Below are 22,556 nucleotides of genomic sequence, written 5' to 3'. Positions count from 1 at the left end.
TCGATTTGCGGCCACATTAACCCTAATCCGATATGGTAATACCGATTTTAGCGCTACTCCTCTCGTTGGGGAGGAGTACAGAAACCGATTTAAAGAGCCCTTTATATCGATATAAAGGGCCTCATAGTGTGGAAGGGTGCGGCGTTAAATCCGTTTAACGCTGCTAAAATCGGTTTAAACGCATAGTGTAGACCAGGCCAGAGTGAGGGCATACGGGACTGCTTGGAGGGGATCACAGATTGGGCTTTAGGAGGGCTAGTGGTGGGGGACAGACTGGAGCATAGGCTCAGGAGCTAGTGGGGTGATAGCACTGAGCCAGGGGCTGAATGGGAAGGGTGCTGCAAGGCCACATGGGGATGGGGTAGGAGGGTGCAGGGACACACAGGGAGAGGGGCAGATGTGCCTGACTGAATGGGAGAGGCTTGGGATCAGCCAGGGTTTACATGGGGGAGGCTTCCCAATGATCCTTCATCTCCCCCTGAAAAACCCTGTTCCATGCTTCTCCCACCTACACCCAAAAACCCTCCAGATTCACTCTCAGGCTCCCTCCCTCTCCCTCAGCTCCTCCATTACCCCTGACTTCCCTAAGCCTTTGCACTTCTTCTGAAGGGTGAGCGTAATACATTTCTGTATTGCAGTTTAAATGAATTACTCAAAGTTCGGTATTAATATGCCTAGTAAGGAATCTGTCACAACAACACTAACTGAATCTTTTTTTTTTTGGTCTATATTGTTAGAGACATACTTGCTGGAAGGTATATTTCAAAATTTGAAATAAATTACCAAAATAATTGAAACTGGCATGATTATATTGTGTTTTTTTGACAAATAAAATATGTAGAATTTTAAAATATCATGAGCAGAATTTTTAATATTTTGGCAGAGAACTCCCCCAGGACTAACTTATCTAAAGAACAAATTCAAGCAGGTATAAAACATACACTCGAGATCACCATCCACCAGTAGATTAATTCCCTGTTCATTCCCTGTAAAGCATCTGGTATTGGCCACTGTCGAAGACGGGAGACTGGGCTAGATGGACCATTGATATGCCCAATATGCCCTTTCTTATTTTAGGAGAAGACTACCATTAAGGCATTATTAAATGCTCTCAAAATACATTACAACAGTTTAGCATCAATTCTGCAAACACTTAATCATATGCTCAACTTTGCTACTGTGAGTAGAAATGTCTTGTAAACACAAAGGTATAAAAATTTTATTAAAGTTAATGTTTAAAATCAAATTTACACAAGTTAAGAGGGAAGGTATTGTACACCTGGGGTCAGGCTTGAGTTATGAGAGATTACAAGCATCAATTATAAGGTTTACAGGAAACATACATAGTATATAACCAGCATAGACCTAGATTGGGGTGCGGGAGTTTTTAAAACATCAGTGGATAAGTGGGCTCGGGTAGGCCACCCATAGAATGAATTTAGAGTCCAAGTCAGTATTGGTGTAGCAAATAAGTACATAGGTGGGGCACATCCCTTGGTTCGTCAGGGAAGGAAGTGGGTTATTTCCCTGACCGGTGGTCTCAATTACTCGACCTGGTACTGACAGTGTTTGGGATTTTTTTGGTTTTTGTTTGATTTTTAAATCAAAAGCTTAACATTGTTACCCCCAGGAGCAACCCAAACAAAATGATCATAATGAAAGTTTGTGTGAGCATTCCATCTGTGCAATATATCAGTTAAGGGTATGTTATCCCCAAAACCATGATTCCAAAAGATTCAGTCTTAGACACTAATGTCCCAACACTGCAAATAATCTGCCCCCACAGATCCTGCTAGCTAATGAAAGGAATTACTCAATATGAAAAAAGGAATTTAGAAGTTTATGGGAGTATACTTGCTCTGTGATGTCAGTCCTGGGATCAGGGCTGTGCTGACAGCTAACAGGCAAAGTAAGTAACACAGTGTCTGGGTAGGCACTGCATTGTCTTAAATTCATCAACCTAAGCACTACGCCTCTCAGAGATGGAGTTAGGGTATGTCTGTACATACACCGCTGCAGCAGTGCAGCTGTACAGTTATAGCTGTGCTGCTGCAGCGTGTCTAGTTTATTTTATTTAGCATGTGTATAGTCTAGCCAAGTGATGGCATCTTCAGTGGCGTGATGCAGTTCTTCTACACCGCTGCTGAACCTAGTCAGCAGGCATTCATCGACAAAGTGCCTCATCGTCTGTGTTGCAGCCCAGCTGCACAAAGGGCTGTCACAAATGTCCCAGCGATACTGGTTGGCTGCATAGAGACCCTGCCTGGTCCAGAACCTGTTTAACAGGGACCACTGGCAACGGGGCAGGTCAAAACCAGATGGGCAAATTGTGGGGTTGGTGACGAGGGACTGGTTGGGGATTAAAATAGGTATCCATTCCTCTCGCTGGAGTGTTTCTGCCCTAACATCCTGGCATGGAGGATGAGACCATAATGGGCAACCTGACAGCAAACAGTCAGCGAGTCTGGTGAAAACGCTCTGTGCCAACGGGAGAGAATTGGTATAAAAAAAAATCACCTTAGCGAGCAGCAGAAGCTGTGTCGGCAGGAGAAGCTCGCCAGCACTGTCCACGCAAGCACTTAGGTGGCTCAGTGAGGTGGAATATTCACACCTCTGAGCAATGTACGTTTTGACAACATATGCTACAGTGTAGTCATAGCCTTATCAAATCAATGCAGTGGGCAACTTACACCAACGGGAGCACACTATAGTGTGGACACTTATCACCTAGCTATAGTGTAGACCAGGTCCGAACCACACAGCTGCAGGGAGGGCAAACAGACAACCCAAAGTTCCAGGCACAAGCTTGCCGTGAGAACACCGCGGGGCACAACAAGGGGTCGTGGCGCCAGCCAGGACACCCCTAGAACCGGAGCAGCCTGCACATGCCCCGCTGCCGCTCACGGACCCCTGACTCTGGCCCCAGCCGTAAGAGTTCATTTTTCCTCTCAGGTCCGAGCTCCGGTTTGCTGAGCACAGCCCGACTCAGCCCAGCAACCTGCTTCTTGAACCCAGACAGACTCATGGCTCCCGTGCCCGCCGAGCGCACCACGGGCCGCGATTCCCCGGCCACAGCCCCGCAGGCCGGGGCCTGGCCCCCAGCAAGGCGCAGCGCCAGCGCCCAAACTCACTCGCCGCGCAACAGGGCGCGCAGGAGCGGGCCCAACTGAGGTCTAGGTGCGACTGCTCAGACCTCCCAGACTGGCACATCGCCGGGCTGACTCACCCACGGCAGCTCCACGCCCCAACCCCGGCTATTCCCAGCGGGAGAGGGACGAGCCAGTGAAGCTGCCACGAGCCCGCGGCTAATTCGGGCCCAAACGGGCGGGCCATCGCTGGGGACTGCTAGCTGCCTGCCGGGCTATCGGGGTCCCGTCTGCAGAGGGCAGCGCTGGGCCCTGCTGAGACCGTCGCGCTCCGCGTGTGACTGCGGGACCCGGAGCAGCGATGAACTCCCCCCGCGGGTCGGACTCCGGCCCCGGCGCTCTCACCTTGACAGCGTAGAGCTTCCCCCCCTTGCGGCCCAGGTAGACCTTCCCGAAAGCGCCGCGGCTGATGGGCTTCACGATGGTGAAGTCCTCGATGGAGGGCGGCCGGGGCACCGCGATACGCTTCGCTCGCGCGGGACCCCTCTCCGCAGCCGCGGGTTCCACAGTCCCCATCGCGCGACTTCACGCTCTCCGACTGCCCCCTCCACCGCTCCGTACCCCGCGCCAATTCAAAGCTAAGCTCCGCCCCACCCGCTTGTAACGTCATTGGCCAACTGAGAGCAGCAGGCACGGGCGTTGGGCAGGATTTCCGAGAGCGATAAGGGGAGGGGTGAAAACGAGCGTGTGCGCATACAGCGCATGCGCAGTGACCAGTCTAGCAAGAGCAGTGGGGAGCACGTAATATCTGGGGAGTCAAGTGGTCAGTCCCCAGTACAACGGACCGCATCGCAACTCCGCCTCTAAATGTAAGCGACCCCCAGGCAGCTCTGTCTGTAATGCCTCGGTGCAACTGACCCCAATGCAACCAATCCCAATACAAGGGCTTCCAATATCTTAGTGCAGCTGCCTGTAATGTAAACAACACCTAACATCCTGTTACAACTACCTCTACACTGGTTCTCAAACTTTTGTACTGGTGACCCCTTACACATAGCAAGCCTCTGAGTGTGACCCCCCCTTATAAATTAAAAACACTTTTTTATATATTTAACACTATTATAAATGCTGGAGGCAAAGCGGGTTTTGGGGTGGAGGCTGTGTATTAAGAACTGTAAGCTCCCTGTAACCTCTGTTGGAGTGAGAGAAGCTGTTTGATTCAAACTTTACTTAGTCTGTAGAATTTAGACTGCAAATTTGTTTCTTTTTCTTATGTAACCAATTTTGATCTCTATGCCTGATACTTATAATCACTTATAATCTTTCTGGAGTCAATAAAGATGTTTTATATTTTAATTAAAATAGTGTTGTTTTTGTTGTTGAAGTGCTTGGTGAATCTCTGTACAGGTGAACAAGGGCTGTTGCACACTCACTACCCTTTGTTGAAGTGGTGAACTAATTAATGAGCTTGTATTATCCAAGAGAGTCTGGAGCAGTGTAACATGGTATATTTCTGGGATGCAAGGTTGGGGGCTGGGGTGATTGGCTGGTGCCTCTCTCTGTATAATTCATGAGTGGCTTGGAGAGCTATTTAGCTGGGTGTAGATCTCCACATGCTGGTGGCTGAGTGATCACAGCTCCTGCAGGGGTTTTCTGTTTGTCACTGGCACAGCTTTGTGAGAGACAGCCCAGGCTGGAGAGAGAAGGGGGCACAGTGATCCCATAGTTTCAAGATGTACACAAAGGGTCCTGTCACAGTATGTATAGCAAATTAGGCCCCAATCTTACAGAGACATTGAATTCAATGGGACTCCTTATATTCTTAAAAATTAAGCATGAAATCTTTGCATTATCAAGACCCAAACTTAGACACTGTCAACTTAAAAATTATACTTTTGTACTATTTTGACCCATTGTTGGTAAAAAATAACTAATATTACCATAACTGAATATGAATAGAGAGAAGAGTATTGTTGTCTGTCTTAAAATCTGATCCTCCACTGAACTTTGTACAGACATAGAACCTGGAGATCACAGAGATTACTAAAGTTAATGGAGGGTGGGACAGAATCTTCCTAAGTAAAGTGTTTTCAAGGATTGGGAACTTTGTTTATCTTGTGCATTTGACTGTACTTTGTATAAGTCAAGTTTCATTGTTTCCCTGTATAGTCTATTATTTAGAGAGTTTCTTCAGTTTGTTCTGTGAACCTAGAGACATTTAAAATAGAGAAAAATGTGATTCTAAAGCACAAAATTTGCCATGTGATTACAGGGACAGGTGTACTATCTGAACATATGATTGCTCTTTTTAAAAATAAAATACTGATTAGATTTCAAATTGGCAATGTCCCTTTAAAGTTTGTGTTTAATTGTTCTTCTCAAAATGTCCATTATAAAACTGCTTTACCTTTTCCCTTACAGCAAGAAATTTGATGCCCACATCTCTTTTGTGTTAGTTTAGCCATGTAACTTGCTAACAATTTTTTTAATTTAAAAAAAGAAAATGTGCCAGCATGATTTTGCCATTGAAAACTTGACTAGTCTGACACAAGTTTTATTTTGTTCAGAAAGATGTAATACATTAAGACTCTGATCCTGCACTGAGCTCTAAAAGGCCTGCCCAAGCAGAGTTGATTGCAGGATTAGGGTCTCCCTTGAAAAATCCTTAGATGCAATACAGTGTACTCAATAGAGCCTTGCCTATTCTAGAAAAAGAAAAATTGCCTGTTGCTGATAATAGGTTTCAGCAATGGGCACCTATTGTCAGCAACAGATAATTTTTCTAGGATGGACAATGCATGGATCACCTTCTTGGCCTTGGAATTTGTAGAAAACACATCAGGAAGAAAGGAGAAGACAGGGTGGAAGAAATCAAAGAACCCGCTGTCTCCGCCTCAGAAAAACAGACAGGAGATACCTTATCGGGTCTCTAAAAGGAGAAATTATATTAATTGTTCAATGAGAGAAAGAGACACAAGAAGTGAGATCAAACAAGAGAAGAAAGGAAACAAAATAGCTAAAAAGGACAGAACAGATGGAGAGGGACATGGAAAGAATGACAAAATGCAGAGAAAAGGATAAATATTATGGCATGAGCCACACAAGCCACACAAGACCAAATTCTGCCCTGGTTTACAGCCATGCAACTCCACTGACTTAACTGAGGTTGTACAGGCTATAAACCAGGAGAGAATTGGATTCAGAGTGGTAAGCTATTGAGGTATAATTTATTTTCTGTAAGTTTCTTTTTACTTTTTATTATACTGTAGTTCCCTAAACACACCACAGCTCGGTTTAATTTCAGGGAAGAATAGTAAAATTTTGTTTCTGTTGAAACATAAGTAAAATTGATGCATGCAACTAAGGTCCCAATCCTGCAAGATTATCAATTCAGGCAGATGGCTCCCAGTGTCCATGCAAAGTCCTATTGACTTTGTGAGCCCATGGACTGTGGTTTGTGAAATGTAGATGGCTTTAAGAGAAACATTAGTTTAAAAAATATGACAGCCAAATTTATTTTTTCTTCTCCTGATCTCAATTCCTGCAGAATTATCTTTAATGGAAGACTGAAATCATTGAGTAACAGTATTAGAGTACCAGCAGTCCTATTTTTGACAATTAAAAAAAATAAGTGCACTCTAGAAGTATTGCAGTACTCCTAAAATTGGAGAGAACATGAACTGCAACCTGGAATCAAGACATTCCTAAATTTTGGGAAGGTTTGGGTTACAATGTAGCAACTCAGGCTATTTTCATAATGTATTTGAAGGGAACCCTAGGAACTCTGGAACAGCTAAGAGTTGGATCTGGATTTAACATTTTACAGCTTAAATCTCTTTGTAATATAAACCTTATAGCCTTCCCATTTCCCATGAGCTGGGTTCTTTCACACCTTACTGACAGCCACGAGGATTTGTTCATTTGTATCATCAGATGATTGAGAGTAGGATGTGGAGTACAGGTTGGACATACTGAGGGCCAGATTTCGATACCCATATTCACACCAAGAGGTACCTTGCTCCATGAATGAGTAATGCTTCCATGCCTTTTTGTCATGGAGTCACTGGGGCGATGATCTGGAACTACTCCATATGAAGCCAGTCAGGACTCTGGGTGAAAACGCCTCCTCTCTCTGAGTATACTGTCTCCAGGGCAAAAAGCTTATACAGCTTCGACCTTCCTGGGTCTGACCTTGGCACATTCAACATCCCCTTCCACACCATGTGCTTCCTACAATGAGTCTGCCCAGATGGGGCTCCTGGGGAAGCCAGAGGGCCCTGCACCCCAATTCCACAGGCAGATGTGACTCTCAGCCAGCTGGTAAAACAGATTTATTAGTCAACAGGAACACAGCGTAGAACAGAACATGTTAGCACAGAAATCAGTGACTTTCAGCCGAGACCATCGTGGAGAGAGGGAAGCCTGGAGCCATGGCTCTGACTTGCCTCCAGCTGCCTGGCCCGGGCCCTGCCCATTGCTCCTCCTCTGGCCTTTTCTCGCTTCCCAGGCCAAGAGTCACCTGTCGCATCTCCCTGCTGGGTCTCAGGTTACAAAGGGGTGGCCATAGCATTTGTGCAGGCAGCTGGAGCAGCCCCCGGAAAAGTCACACATCCTTATTCCCACCACCTAGACATTGGTGCAATACATGGGGAAACTGAAGCACACACAGCATTCATGCAAAACAGTAAGACTCACTTAGGCTCACATACAACGTAATGATGGAAAATCCCCACTATGTAACACTTGTGCAGGGAGCAAATCTGGGGAGCAGCTCCATCCTATCCCACAAAACTAGAGAGATGTTTTCAAGACTTGGCCAGAGTAGCCTTCTGCTTGATGCTCTAGAGCAGTGATTCCCAAACTTTAACAACCTGTGAACACCTTTCACTAAAATGTCAAGTCTTGCAAACCCCCTCCTAAAAATGAATATTTCCAGGGATTTCCTCATTTACCTGAGTATAAATTATAAAATGAGTGAACTTGGAAATATAACATTTGTTCTTATGATATGCTTATTACACACCATTTATTATTAAGTGTCTCTGGCCTCTGTCTGCCAGAAGCTGGGAATGAGCGAAAGGGGATGGATCACTTGATGATTACCTGTTCTGTTCATTCCCTGGAAGACAAGATACTGGGCTAGATGGACCCTTGGTTTGACCCAGTAGGGCCATTTTTATGTTCTTATTTATCATTATAGTATTTTTATTACATATGAGAATGGCAACACTCTTCCAAGATCTCACTTTCTTAGCTTGTATCACTTAGGACCCTTGTCTTATAATAGGCTTATTCGGTGTTTCATCAAGGAGTATCAGATGTGAAACAGCATGAAGGTATTTAAGAAGCCAACTCAAAGAGTTCCTACTGGACAAGCATTCAGGTTTTCAGCAGTCCAGGCAAACAATAAAGCTTAAACTTGTTCGTCATAATAATTTTTAAAACAACACTAGCTGCCTATTTAATTTTAAAAACAGCAAAAAATATCCACCTCCCTTTCCATTTCTTATAAGGAGTCTTGAAGTTTAAATCTCCTCAGTGTGATAGATATGCTTGCTTTAATCCTCTTAGCTCTTGGAAGTCCAGGGGCTCCAGGCTGCTGGCCCCTTGCTGCCTGGGGTCCCTAGGGACAGCTCTGGCCGCCATTAGGGAGTTTTTTCCCAAGAACCCCCTGTAACATTTCACAAACCCCCCAGGGTTCACAAACCCCAGTTTAGGAACCACTGCTCTAGAGTTACAACAAGGCTTGCACATCACCCTGGAAACTTGGCAATCCCTAGTGGCCAGGCCAGTGGGATCCAGAAGGGAAACAGTATAGCCAGCTCTGCAATCTCCAGGACTGTATTGGCTATGTGGTCACCTGTAATCTCCCATATTTTAGGTAAAGAAGGCAGTGGTGCTACTGAGCTTGCCACCTTTTTTTCCAGGCCTTCTTGGGGATCTGCACACCAAGAGCCCCATCCTGCAGATGCTTCTGCATTTTTAACTTTAGGACCATGAGTAGAGTTCCACTGATTTCGATTAAACTACTGATGGGAGTAAAGTACATACATAAGTAGTTGCAGGATCAGGGCCCAGAATTGTGGGATGTTTGCTGACCTTGAGAGCACCTGGTGGGCCCCTGGTGTGATGGACCAGTGGAGTGATGTGATGGCTGGAGAGATAGGTAGGGTAGGGGTGCAGTTTGGTTTTCTCACAGCATGTTAGGTTTTGCAAAAACAGGCTGCTCAAAAGTAGGCCTGTTTTACCCTAGCTCTCTGTTTCCGAAACGACGACCTCCTGCTGCGACCAGCTGGACACAGCAGCTGATGCATGCAACTCACACGCAGCTGAGAAATGGTTCGGTCCTATGCCCTCCTCCGTCAGGCGGAAGGAATGGTTTGCTCCCGCGCGCAAGAGCATAGTAGGAAGAGGCTGGTGTACGCGCGTGAGACACATTGGTTGCTAAGGTGTCTGGTTGCTATGGGGGAGGAAGGGGAGGTGCCCGGGCAGGAAGGACTCGGGAGGGACTATGACCCGGAAACGGTATGCCGCGCTGTCTGTTTCCGGCATAGTTGTAGTTGGCCTTGTCGTTGCCGGCCGCAGGAGGCGGCCATTTTCCATGGGAGTGGAGCCGCCGAACGCTGCTTCTCCCGGCGGCCGCGGCCAGAGGGAGTGAGAGGCGAAGACCGCCGGGCGTGTAGATCGCCGCTCCCGGCACGGGAGGAGGGGGAGTCGCCGCCGCCGCCCTTAGAGAGGGGAGGATGTTTTCCTTCTCTACCACCGTGCAGCCCCAGGTGAGAGGGTTGGCGCGCGGGCGGGACTCGGGATACAGGGGAGCAAGAGGCGCCTCCCCCACCCCAGAGTACTGTTGAGAGGGAATGGGTCGGGTGGGCAGCTCCCGCCCGTTGTGTCGGAGCCGCCGCGCTGAGAGACTCCGCCCCAGAAAGTCCCCGGGGGGCGCGAGCGGATGTGTGTGTGTTGGATTGCAACTTGCCAGAGAGGCCAGTCTGGAGCGGGGTGAGGGGGCGATTGTTTCTGCTTCAGGGAGGGATTCTGAGAGACTGGCGTGTTGGCGCCCAAAGGTGAGACCTAGGTACTAGGTTGTCTCCTGAGAGACACCTGCACAGGGGGCGTTAGCGGGAGATACTCCGTTACCCCGACCCGGTCCTGAGTGGAGCGGGTTCCCCATTTTCCCTCTCTCGAGTTCTCTCCCCCCCCCCCCCGGTGGCTCGGTTAGCGAATTTTTCTCTCCCCTTTCTGAGCTGACAAAGGAGGTTGTGACACTTCCTGTTCTCTGTCACTTCATGTGTCAACAGTGGGAGGAATGAGATGCGTAATACCTTAGACTAGTACAGTGGCTAGAATGCTAGCCTGGGGAACTTCGGGTCGAATCCCTGCGTGGTCACAGGCTTTTGAGCAACCTTGAAAAGTCGGTTTCTCTGTGCCTGATTTTCCTGTTTGCAAAATGGGGACATTAGTACAGCCCTGCCTCACATTTGTGTGGTATATTAAAGATGGTGGGGTGCTTATATGCCACAGTAAGTGGGGCCATATAAATATCTAAGAGAGAAACCTAGATAATACACATAGTATCCTTGTTTGGACCTCAGCTTCTGAAAATACTTAAGCTTCTGATAAGTGTGCAGCTTACTGCCTTTTATATCCCAGGCTCTGATACAGTATAATACAGTCTACACATGTCTTGTCCCTTAGCATTCCTTATTCCCTTCCTCATTAGGCCCAATTCCCTGCCCTGGTTAGATGCATAGGTGTTAGACTTTTTTTTTTTTTGATTGCGTGGGCTACAATATGGCTTATTAAGATCGTTATCACACTTCCCCAGTTTACATAGAGAAGAAGTACTTTTGTAACAAATGCTAGTAACTGATAATACTGTCATGATTATTTGTCCTATTCACATAGAATATAAGAGTAGAGATTTTAATATTAAACCAAACAGAAAATGTCAGTTGTGTTAAAAGTACAATGTGTAAGGCTCCCTGAAAACTGTCAGGCTTGGATCTGCCCTCAGCTTTTGTTTGTGTGACTTTTTTAATATTCCTCCCTGGTTGAGTTGAGCTAGTACTAGATAGTACACCATACTGGCACTTCTCTAGTGGCCTGTTTGGTTTCTTCAGTATTTAAATTTTTATCTCCCCAAGGGTGTTACTAAGCTGACTTCAGCTTTTCCCAGGATCTTCTCCCTCATCCTTTCGTTTGCTGACCTTAGGTATACTAGTTCTCAGGTTTAGCAAGCCTGGGAGCTACCAAAGCATCACTTGTCTGGTCTCAGCTCTGTGGGAAAACAATTGACTAATAAGATTAGCATAGTGCATTATAAAAAAATAAAACTTTACATTTAAAATATTTCAACTACATCTGTAAAATGTTGAACTTGCAGCATTCTTGCCAAATTTTTCGTCCAGCAAAAGAAGCAAATGGGAGGGAGTCGTCATTATATAGATTACCAGTTTACAAAATACTTTTTTTTTTAAACCAGTCAGTTGATACACGTATACTTTGTATTGCTCAGACTTAGCCCACTTATATGCAAGCTGCCTAAGCAGGATCTCCTGGACATCTAAACTCTGAAAGAGAAAATGAAAAGTAGAACACCAATGAAATCTAAAACTCTAGCGAAATTTCAGATAAATTCATGTATTTATTAGGCAAAATTGAACTCTTTCTCTAAGCAAATTAAATATCTAGATTACCCTTTGGTGGCACTCTAGTCTCCTCACTATTTGTGTCCTCCATACAGTTCATTAAAAGAGCATTACAGTTTTACCATATAATACATAGTGGGGAAACTGGTTGTGCTGTGGGATTCTGTTTGAGAAATCAGCTTCCAAATTCTGGTTTAGTGGACACCTGCTCTGGCATGATGGAAACCACTCTGATCCAGTTTACAAGAAGAACCGATGAATGCATTGTGGAGCCTGGACAACAACAGCTAAATGAATAAATCTCTTAAATATTTAAATGGACACTTAACTTGAAATGTAGTCTGTTTAAAATAGATTCATTTATTTCTCTTGCCTATAGGTTCCTTTGCTTTTTTTTAATGGTTCTGTGATCGCATTTACTTTTCAAATGTCTTTGCTCTGCTGCATGTGAAAGTCTCTCTCAAACATGAGATTGACTGGGAACAGAATGAAATTAACTTTATAAAAAGTGTTGTTTAATGAAACTGAAGAATATTTTTCTCTGATTTTTCAGTTACACTAATCTTAGATGATGTAATACTTCTGAATTTTTCCCAGTATTATAATTTTTTTAAAACTGATAGTTGCTTTCTCTTCTGACAACTTACTGTGAACTACTTATTTCCTGGGGCACTGCCACCCAGATGTGGCAGCACTTGTCACATTCTCTCCCAGCTCTCTTGCCTGTCCTCTGCCATCATGCTTACCTATACTTGTGTGAGGGCACAGCATGGATCCGCAGGAAAGGCGGGGCCAATGAATGGCTTAGGCCACTGAGACTAGCATAGTTTAGCAGCAGGTTTACCTACATGCATATTAATCCCAGTGATGTATGCCAATAATTGGTCACATCCTGCCTAGGTATCTGTGTATGTATACTGGTGGGCTACGCATTGATATAGTTACAAGAAACCACATAACAATTTTGAACAACCAAGTTGGTAGTATGGGTACTTCAAACATTGAAAAAATAAACTATCAAACTTGGCTGAACTCTGTGACCATAAAGCAGTGTGGTGTGATCGTGTAGATTGATCCAAAGTGTTAGTGAAGTTAAGTAACTTAACAACATAGCTTAAACTACACTAGGACTTCAGAGAAACTGATTTGTGCAGTTGGAAACCAAAGAAGCATAGCAATTGCTCTCACTTAATTTTGGGCAGAGTTAGGGAGAATCCTGCAGAGATAGATGTTTAGGAGAGGGCACTGTGTGTTTTACTAGAACACCATTTCACTTTCCTATATCATCTTTGTGTTTCTAAATCCAAGACTTCTAAACATATAAGTAGATTTAAAATGAGTTTAGAAAACAAACACTTATTAATACTTTTTTAGGTAGGTTACATTAGCAAAAGTTACACCAGCATATTTTAACAAATACCTATTATTTCTTCTAAAGAGAGACCTACACTAATTGTAGAAACTTTTCAGGAAGGATAAATTTCAAAATGTAAATAGAGTTGCAAAAATACATCAGAGGTCAACATTTTTCTTGGAAAGGCCTCTTTAATGTCTTCTTAGTGCACTTCAATAATACCTAGGCAGTTCTTTCCCAGGTGAGTTTGCAATGGCACCTCACACTATACATTGATCACGAACACCAAAAAACAAATGACAGGATCACACTAAAATTGGCAAAACATTATTCCTTTTGCAACAGCTTATAATTTCTTTATCTGCTATTGTTGTTAAGAAATTTATAAAAAGATACATTTTATGAGAAGAGAATTTTTAGTTAACAGAAGGCTAATGGGTAGCCTAAAAGTTGATCGTTTGTCCCCGCAACTCTGTGTTTGAGTATCTAACATGTTATCTTGTACATTAGGTGACCTGGGTTCTGTTTCCTACTTTGGTAGACTACCTGTGTGACTTAAATTGTCTTGGTTGCTTACTGTCTGATGATTGCTAACTCTGTGTCTCCATCTGTACCTTAAAGGCAAAGTTCAAAAAGCGTTCGGAGAACATAACATGGAAGGCACTAAGATCATTATTTTATACATTATCTGAGATGGGGATGTATTTAGATATATAAATACTGAAGAGAAAATTCGTGTATGGCATTATAGTCTGCTACTGTGATTGATTAATTTAGTCTTTAATTTCTACCAGGTTACAGTTCCTCTGAGTCATCTCATCAATGCCTTCCATTCACCAAAAACCTCAGCTACTTCTGTCAGCACAGCATCTATTCAGTCTCTACAGAGGGATACAGCCCCAGAACATGATGCTCAAACCAGTGAGGTAACAAGAATTTTTAAGAGACTGGGAATTATATTTATGTTTAAATGAGGTTTGAAGATTTTTCATTTTTTTAAAAAAATTGTCAGACTGTTTTTACTAAGAAATTATTTTTAAATGATATCATATTTTTGTTCAATGCACAAATGTGTGCCTTATTTTTATGTATAGCCAATGTTGTCATGCTTATTACTATTCTACCTGGGTACTTTAAATTACAAGCAGGCAAATATTTTAATGAGTGATCAGCATTTACAGAAATGTGAAATGGATAAACATTCTTACCTGGAGCCCCCTTCCTGTTCTTGTCCACTGAGCCTCCTCTCTCCTCGTAAGTCATTAAAACAAACCTGTAGCACTCTCTTCTAAGTAAAGTTAACAAAATTCGAAATAAAATCATAGAATCAACAGTATGGACATCACCAAAGGTAAAACTTTCAAAAGCACCTAAATCCCATTTTCATAACGTTTACTTCTGGTCCATGTACCACAGTATAAATTCAGGGCTATGTACTTCCCACAATGCCCGTCATGGTGCCCACTGACGTCAATAGGAAGTTTGTAAGGAGAAAATGTAACCTGAATGGAGTAACTAAACATTGAATTGTTTTGTCATTTGTTCAGTGTGTCATTGTTCTGTCACTCAGAATCTACTCATTTTTAACCCCACTATTTTTGCCTTTTTTTCTCTTCTTTTCCCCTTCTCTGTTTCTTTCCTGCTTTCCCTGTCTTTGAGCGTTTCCTTTGTTCTCTGAATTTCTTTCCCACAGCAACTCCAAGTTCCCAACACTGTGGGTATCACTCCTACTCCCTTTCCACTTACTAAAATGGTCAGTGATTAAATAGTTAACACTGAGACTGAAGTGTTATCAATGGGCTTTAGAGTTGACAGCCCAATCAGATTAAAAGGGGAAGAGTTCATGCGCTGAGTTGTTTCAGATTGTCTGCAGAATCAGGCAGATGTAATGGAAATGAAAACTTAGATCCTGTTATGTATGGATTAGTATGGATGTTTCACGTGAGCCACATGAGTTCGTGTGGGATGTATGTTTGATAGCCTTGTTCAAGAATCAAGCTTTGCCAAGTAGAACATCATGGTTTTTGAGCTGATGCTGGTAAGATCTAGGTTCTGCAATTCCAGTTTTGTCATATTAACTGGTTTATGCATAATTAATCAGAAAAGTGAAACATTTTGCTCATACAAAAGGGTAAGTATTTTGATAGGATATTGTCTCTTAGTGATTTAATTCACTTTGACTTAAATCAATCTACTCTGCTTTCAAATCCACATTTCCTCAATTTCTCACGCACCACTGAAAAAAAAGCCAGCAAAAAAACCAGAATTGCAGAAGTTTCTTCACTTGTCAGTCAGTCTAACTAGTGGATAGCTGCTGTTGTTGCACATTCTTGGGGGATTTTTTTTTCTTCTCTGACAGAATAGCAACATCTCAAAGATTAGAAAGATGCTGGATGCTGAAAGAGGTAGGAAAATAATGCATCTATCTACTCAAACCAAAACAATAGTAGAAAACATGAATAAAAATCACTATTTTTGTAAAATACATAAAAATCAGATTTTTAAAATTTATATTGAGTCTGTCTTTTTAAAATTGAAATTATAACAATCTACGTCAAGGCCTGAATTTACTATAATATATTAAAATTGACATTACATTAAAAAAAAAAAAGTAAGCAGTACAGGTTGCTACGAAAGTTTTAAAGAAAGTCAGGCTACTGAACTGATGGGAAGTCACTGGGTAAGCACTTGGAGCCAGAGTTTGAAGTGCTAAACCAGCCTTTGACAGCAACAGCTTCTTTTGTGAGCACAGAGAAAATATTTTTTTTTTTGTTTTATTCAAGTACACCTCTACTTCAATATAACATGACCTGTTATAACACTGGTTTGCATACAACGCGGTAAAGCAGCGTTCTGGTGGATCATTGCTGTCAGCTCCCAGCTGCGGTGCTCCGCTTCCCGCCGCCGGTGAGTGTGGGGAGGTTGGGGAAAGGATGCCTCCAGTACTTACCTGCAGTGGGAAACGGAGTGCTGTGGCTGGGAGTTGGCAGAGTGGGGCGGACTGGGGCTGGGTGGCTCCCCCGCTGCCGTTGAGTGTGGGACCTTTTTCCAAATCTGGCCCCCCCAGCAACGCGGCTGGGGCAAGGAAAGCGGAGCGGGCTGGAGCCGCGGTGCTCCACTTCTTGCCACAGGTGAGTACAGGGGGTGTTCTTTCCCGAACCTCCCCACACTCACCGGCAGCAGTGGAAGCGGAGCAGCCCGGCCCCAGCCCGCTCCACTCCACTAGTTCTCAGCCATGGTGCTCCACCTGTAGCGGGAAGCAAGTCCGGGGGGCGTCCTTTCCCCAGACTCCCCACTCGCAGTGGCAGCAGTGGAAGCGGAGCAGCCCGGCCCGGCCCAGTCCACTCCATCAGCTCCCAGCTGCGGCGTTCTGCTTCCCGCCGCAGGTAAGTACAGAGGACGTCTTTTCCCCAACCTCCTCTCACTCGCCAGCGGCGGGAAGTGGAGCACCGTAGCTGGGAGCTGGCAAAGTGGAGCAGGGTAGGGCCAGGCTGCTCCACTTCCCGCTGCTGATGGTGAGTGCCTGTGGGGGCAGAGGGGTATGGATAGGGGTCGGGGCAGTCAGGGGACAGGGAGCAGGGGGGTTTGGTAGAGGGTGGGATCCTGGGGGTGATTAGGGATGGGGGGTCTCTGGAGGGGGCAGTCAGGGGACAAGGAGCAGGGGGAGCCAAACCAAGTTCGATATAATGTGGTCTCACCTATAGCGCTGTAAGATTTTTTTGGCTCCAGAGGACCACGTTATATCGGGGTAGAGGTGTAGTTCAGTTCAATGACTAGTTCACTGAAAGTTAAGAAAATAATTGAGAGTTGAAAAAGCAGGAAGACTTGTTTTACTCTTCCAATCTATAAATGAAAACTAGGCAAGAGAGGATGAGATCTACTAATTATAAAATCTTGAAGGACATAGTGACCAGAAACAATCATTTCACTAACTACAGCTAATACTTTGTTAGTTAGTTTTAAATACAAAACATATTTTGGTAAACTTTTTTCCTATATATTCAGGACATCTAAGGTAGTTGTTTTTAACTAATAAAAAAAACTTTGAAATGTTATTTGTATGCATTTAATTGAATTCCAGTTTCCATCCAAATAGAACTTGAAACAAATCTCAAGATAACAATCACCCAATGAATTAGAAATGTAGCTTTCACCATTTTTAACATATATAAATTTATTTTCATAATGTTATTCATATTCTTTATTTTTATGTTAAACTATATAATTGTTTACATAAATGTGTACAGGTGTGTGTCATCTGGGTAGCAAAAAGTACCACCAAATTTAGTGTTAAGGCTATAGCTGGTTGCTGTTCAGTATGTTTTAATGATTACCAGCTAATAAGAATCAACTTTTCTTCAGGAAAATAAGAAGTACAAATACAAAACAAGATTTAAAATTGACAATTTAAATCAAGATTTCCTGGCTGCTGACTTAAATCATGACTAAAATTAGTGATTTAATTCACTTTGACTTGAATCAATCTACTTTGCTTTCAAATATGAAGAGAACATTCTTAACATGGACCAAGCAAACAAATGGCTATATATTACCAAAAAAGCACACACTCTGTGATTAATACACACAGGATGGCATAGTATAGAAGCTTATCTTATATCAATCATAACTGGTTTTATTTTTCTCTTAGGGTTTAATTAAGTCTTCTTATTTTTCTACATCGAAAATATGTGTTTTTCACTTTAAAATGCTTCTTTAAAAATCTGATAGTTGAAGCTGTATCAGTAATTCTGTGAAAATATCCCCTTCTTAGCAGACTTTTCTTTTCATGAGGTGACCTGATTTTATTAAATATTTGAATACTTCTCCTATTGCTTTACAGCCTGTACTGAATCTGAGAGACCTGGGATTGTCCGACTTGAAAGTTAGCCAGCTCGATGAACTAGTGAACAGATTGCTTCCTGGCTATTGTACAGAAAACAAAATCTCTTCCCAGTGGAATACATCCTATATCTCTGCACAGTCCTTCTTTGAAAATAAACATGGTATGTTCTGGGGTGATATGCCAGAATTATCATTTCAACAAAAATAAAAATGGGACTAGTGAAAGCTGTCACACTTAAATATTCAAGCTGAAACCATGGTAAATCAAGCCATAGGTCATTATGTTATACAGTTGCTTAGATTGTTGTTTAAAACAAATTATTGGAGCTGTCCATAGAAAAAAACCCAGAATACCAGTGTCATTTGCCATACAGATAATTTGTAGAGTTTTTTTCTGAGTTTGTTGTATATCTTGTAGTGCATTTCCAGTCATGCTCAGTGTTCTATTCAGACTGTGACAGTTATTTTACAGTGCAGTTTTTTTCATCAGTTTGATATTCAGCTCAGCTGTAGTAGCTAATTTTATCAATTTAACATTGATGCAACTGCAACCCTCTTACCGGATAGCAGGACTGAGCTAATAGTTTGTTACCAGTTAGGGCGTATCTCACTACAGCTGGGATCAACGCTGTGGCGATCGATCCACCAGGGGTCAATTTAGTGGGTCTAGTGAAGACCCGCTAAATCGACCGCCGATCACACGGAGGATGTTGACTCCAGCACGCCACCAGATCGAGAAGAGTAAGGGGGGTCAAAGGAGAGCGTCTCCCGTAGACATAGCATAGTGTGGATCCCATGGTAAGTAGATTTAAGCTACGTCGATTTGAGTTTTGCTATTCACATAACTCAAATTGCATAGTTTAGATTGACTTCCCCTTTAGTATAGACAAGGCCTTAAACTCAGTGAATGGAAGGAGAAACTGAGTGTATCTGTCTCTGAATATGATGTGTCAGTCTAGATAAAGTCCCTCCCTTTTTCTCTGAAGGATTTTTACAGCTTTTAAAATACAGAAATATTGATATGAGTTGAAAAGGAATTCAGATTGGCTTCACTGTTAATATGTTGCTAACTGTTCCATTACAGAAAATAATGGTCAGTGGAGTGAATACAGGAGTTCAGACTAGATGATCTTTGTGATACCTTCTGGCTCTAAAATCTGATTGTCTTTTAACACCCTCCCCCTCATTTTTTTTGATGATGGTCTTATAATTTGATTCTTCTGCCAAATTCAAAAGGAATGTTGCCGCAGAAGCAAGGTCTTGGTAGAAGTGCCCTGATGGTACTAGCAGTGGAAGCAATTAACTGATATCTAAAATGCTGTCTCCACAGCATAGCAGTTGGAAGAGTAGGAAGAAGGAAATCAGCTCGAGGCTAGCCTCGGAACAGAATTACTGAAGGAACTGCAGCCTGAGTGGGTATAAATGTGAGAAATAGCTAGCACAGACAAGACCCTGGTTGAAAGGAGAGGGTTTCTGGGAATCTTCAGAGCTATGAAAGTCTATTTCATAAGATTGATCTTTTCGCTCAGGGTGATTGAGGCCTGGTCTTACGCTACAGCATTAGGTCGATGTAAGGCAGCTTACATTGACCTATTTATGTCAGTATGCACACTACAGCCTTGCTCCTGCCCATGTAAGTGCCCTAGTACGCTGACATGATACCTCCACAGGAGGTGTAGAGCTTAGGTTGGTGTAGTTAAGGGTGATGCGGTGTCCCTGTAGATGCTGCATTTCTTACATCTATTGGCAGTCAGTTGTCAGTTTCAAGGCTCTGCTGGAGCTGTGAAATTGATAAGAAAGCTGGCTCCCAGCTCCCCAGCTGGGCTGCTGCCCAGTCTGCTCCAAGCCAGGCTGCCTCCCAGGCTTCTGGCTCAGGCTGCTGCCTAGGCTCCCCGCAGGGAGCCCTGCTGTCTCTGGGGTCCTGGTTCCCCACTCCCAGCTGGGCTGCTGTCCAGGTTCATGGCTCCCTGCTCAGATCTGGGCTGCCCCCCTGGGCTCTTGACTCTCTGCTCTTCACTGGGAGCGTGGCTGCAACCAGCGGGGAGCTCTGTGCCTGGAGCACAGTGCAGCTGCCTGGCTCCTAGCAGGGAGCTGAGAAACCCAGTGTGGCTTCCCCATCCCAGCAGGGGTTAGGAGTGAGCTAGGCTCCTGGCAGGGAGCTATGTGCGGAGCTGAGAGTCCTGGATCTCACCCCCTCACATTGCCCCTCTTAAGTTGGTGGAAGCACTCCAGGACATGCACCACGGACAGAAGGGCAGTGTGGATGTGAACCACCGCAACTAAGTTTATTTAACATAGGTCAACTTAAGTTTATAGTGTAGACATGCCCTGGGCAGAGCTATTGGTGGGAGAGGAGCCCTGCCATAGGCCAAAGAGCTGCTAAAATTCCAGTGTAGGGGAAAGAAATCTTAGAATAGTAGAAACTGCTTCAGGACTGAAGCAAGCTCATTGTAAGAGCTGAAAGCAGAATATATTTTATTTTCTTGTAGAAGTTCTGTTTAACAGCATGTCCTCATGTCCACTGAAATAAACCACCAAGATTCAAGATGGAGTATTTTACTACCTTCTGTAGAAGTTTAGTTAGCTTTAATGATTTATCCTGGCTTATTTCGTAAACTTTAAGGCTAAGATTTGTAAAGTTGCGTAAGGGATTTGGATACCAAAATTGAGAATTAGGTGGAATCAGCCTAAGTATTACAAAACTTTTCCTGAGTTTTACATGTAACTTCTTTACCAGAGTGTGCTTTTAATTTAGCTGTGTTAATGAAGCAGTGCTGACCATGAGCTTTGAAAGTTCTACAATTTAATTGTAGACACTTAAATTGTAAATACTTATGCAGGATGCCAGCTCATACTGCTTTTCATCATTACTCTTACATCTTATAGCAAAAAGTACAAATGAAGTTGTAATAACTTATACTGTTGGATATTATGGAGGAACATTAGATTGATACCTCAAAAAGATTTAGCAATATATCTTTTTATAAAGATGTGAGAAATGGTTTATTATTTGAAGAATGTGTGCTCATAATTATAGATTGTATAGTAATACATACATACATACAAGGGTGCACAATTAAGGTTGTAAATTTAACTCTAGCTTTTCAATTTCCAGGCTTTTGAGCATTTAAAATGTTACCTTAATGTTTCATTAATATAAGCATTTTTTGTGTTTTAATATACCCTTTAGTTACATTTAAGAAGGTGGCCCAGAATAATCCTTAGATTTAACCAATTTATATAAATACCTTCTTTGAACATGTGCTTACAAATATTTTTTTTGACTTCATGATCCCTGATCATCATTTTGAGGACCATATCCATGCCACCTTTGAAGCCTGCCTAATGGAGATGTTGAAATCAGTTTCTTAACAGTAGAATGCATTTCAATGACACTAAACCAGCGATACTCAGACCTCAGTGGTTCAGAAGCCAAATCAGCAATCAACATTACCCCAAAGAGCCACAGTAGTGTGAATTCATTGTTTCATTTACTATATTTTTTTATTTTTATATATGTACAATTCTCCCAACAAAGTGACTGACCAAGTATTATTTTATTGGTTAATAACATAGTAAAAGCATCCTGACTGGTTACTAATTAAATTGCAAAGTGTTTGAATATCATGTGCTGCAAAGAGCTGCAGAAAACACATTAAAGAGTCACTTGTGGCTTGTGAACCTCGGTCTGAGTATCGCTGTTTTGAAAAATGGATATAAGGCATGCTTGTGGTATGCTATGTATTCACAGTAGCTAACATTTTTGAAATGGTATTTGCTGATGCATTTCCTGCAGTGTTGTCCCTTTTCCACCTCTTGTTGCTTCCATGCTATATTACAACTGTTAAACAAATCAGATATACCTTAATGTAGTTTTAAAATGTGTTAATGCTTTATACATTTCTTATTTTTAAATCAATTCATGAAATGAGTCTCAACACAGAAATCCTGTGAGAGTCCAGTTAACTGGGATTTTCCCATGCAGTTGCAGGATCTCAAGTCTTAGCTGAAATATTTGTTTTCACCTGGAAGTTCTAAAATTAAAAGGATTCTTGCATATTGAGAGAGTTTCCAAAATGAAGAATTTCAATAATTCCCACTATATGTTGTTAATAATGGTTTGTTTATTGTTCTGTGATGGTACTTCACATGACCAGATATAAATAAAGTAGACATTTGGATTCAACATAATTAAGAATAACTTAGACTAAATTTAAAGTCTAGTGTGAAATATCATGTATCTAAAATGGAAATCATGCTTATGTTGTTGAATATTTTTTTTCTAGGTTTCATGGATGTATTTAGTACTTTACGCTCATCTTACTTATATAGACAGCACCCTAGTCCCCTCCAGAGTGTGTGTTCAGACCTTCAGCGCTGGCCAGGTATGAAGCAAGAAACTACCTCATGAGATCAGTTAATATGTTTTTAACTTACATCGTGTTTTGTTTTTTGTTTTTCTCCCCCCCCTGGGAAATTCTACTTAGTCTGAGTAACGGGGGCATCAGCAAATATTGGCAAACTTACTTGAATTTGATACTTTACTTTTTAAATAGTCTTAAGGGCCTTCCATTCTTATGAGGTTTTGGGCTGTTAAATCTGAAGAAATCTTTAGAAGCATGGTTT

The 22,556-nt window shown here is 42.7% G+C and overlaps 2 protein-coding genes across 6 annotated transcripts in view; one reads left to right on the top strand and one right to left on the bottom strand.

Moving 5' to 3' along the window:
* Positions 1 to 3,677, bottom strand: part of MASTL (microtubule associated serine/threonine kinase like) — a 49,754-nt gene extending 46,077 nt beyond the window's left edge. For both annotated transcript variants that reach the window (XM_032786185.2, XM_032786187.2), the window contains exon 1: positions 3,492 to 3,677. In XM_032786185.2, the coding sequence (XP_032642076.1) occupies positions 3,492 to 3,662 (171 nt within the window). In that variant the 5' untranslated portion in view covers positions 3,663 to 3,677. The remainder of the gene's footprint in view (positions 1 to 3,491) is intronic.
* Positions 3,678 to 3,859: 182 nt separating this feature from the next.
* YME1L1 (YME1 like 1 ATPase) overlaps positions 3,860 to 22,556 on the top strand; it is a 40,923-nt gene continuing 22,226 nt past the window's right edge. For 2 of the 4 annotated variants that reach the window (XM_075062262.1, XM_075062261.1), the window contains exons 1-4: positions 3,860 to 3,955; positions 13,883 to 14,014; positions 17,929 to 18,091; positions 22,217 to 22,315. In XM_075062262.1, coding sequence (XP_074918363.1) covers positions 22,222 to 22,315 — 94 coding nt within the window. In that variant the 5' untranslated portion in view covers positions 3,860 to 3,955; positions 13,883 to 14,014; positions 17,929 to 18,091; positions 22,217 to 22,221. Of the gene's footprint in view, positions 3,956 to 9,615; positions 9,863 to 13,882; positions 14,015 to 17,928; positions 18,092 to 22,216; positions 22,316 to 22,556 lie in introns of those variants that run through there. The other 2 variants (XM_032786190.2, XM_032786189.2) reach the window with 2 other exon arrangements.

Source organism: Chelonoidis abingdonii, chromosome 2, assembly GCF_003597395.2.
Source record: "Chelonoidis abingdonii isolate Lonesome George chromosome 2, CheloAbing_2.0, whole genome shotgun sequence".
Classification (NCBI taxonomy): Eukaryota; Metazoa; Chordata; order Testudines; family Testudinidae; genus Chelonoidis; species Chelonoidis abingdonii.
Note: the sequence above shows the minus strand (reverse complement) of the source record. Positions and strands in the feature narration are given on the sequence as shown.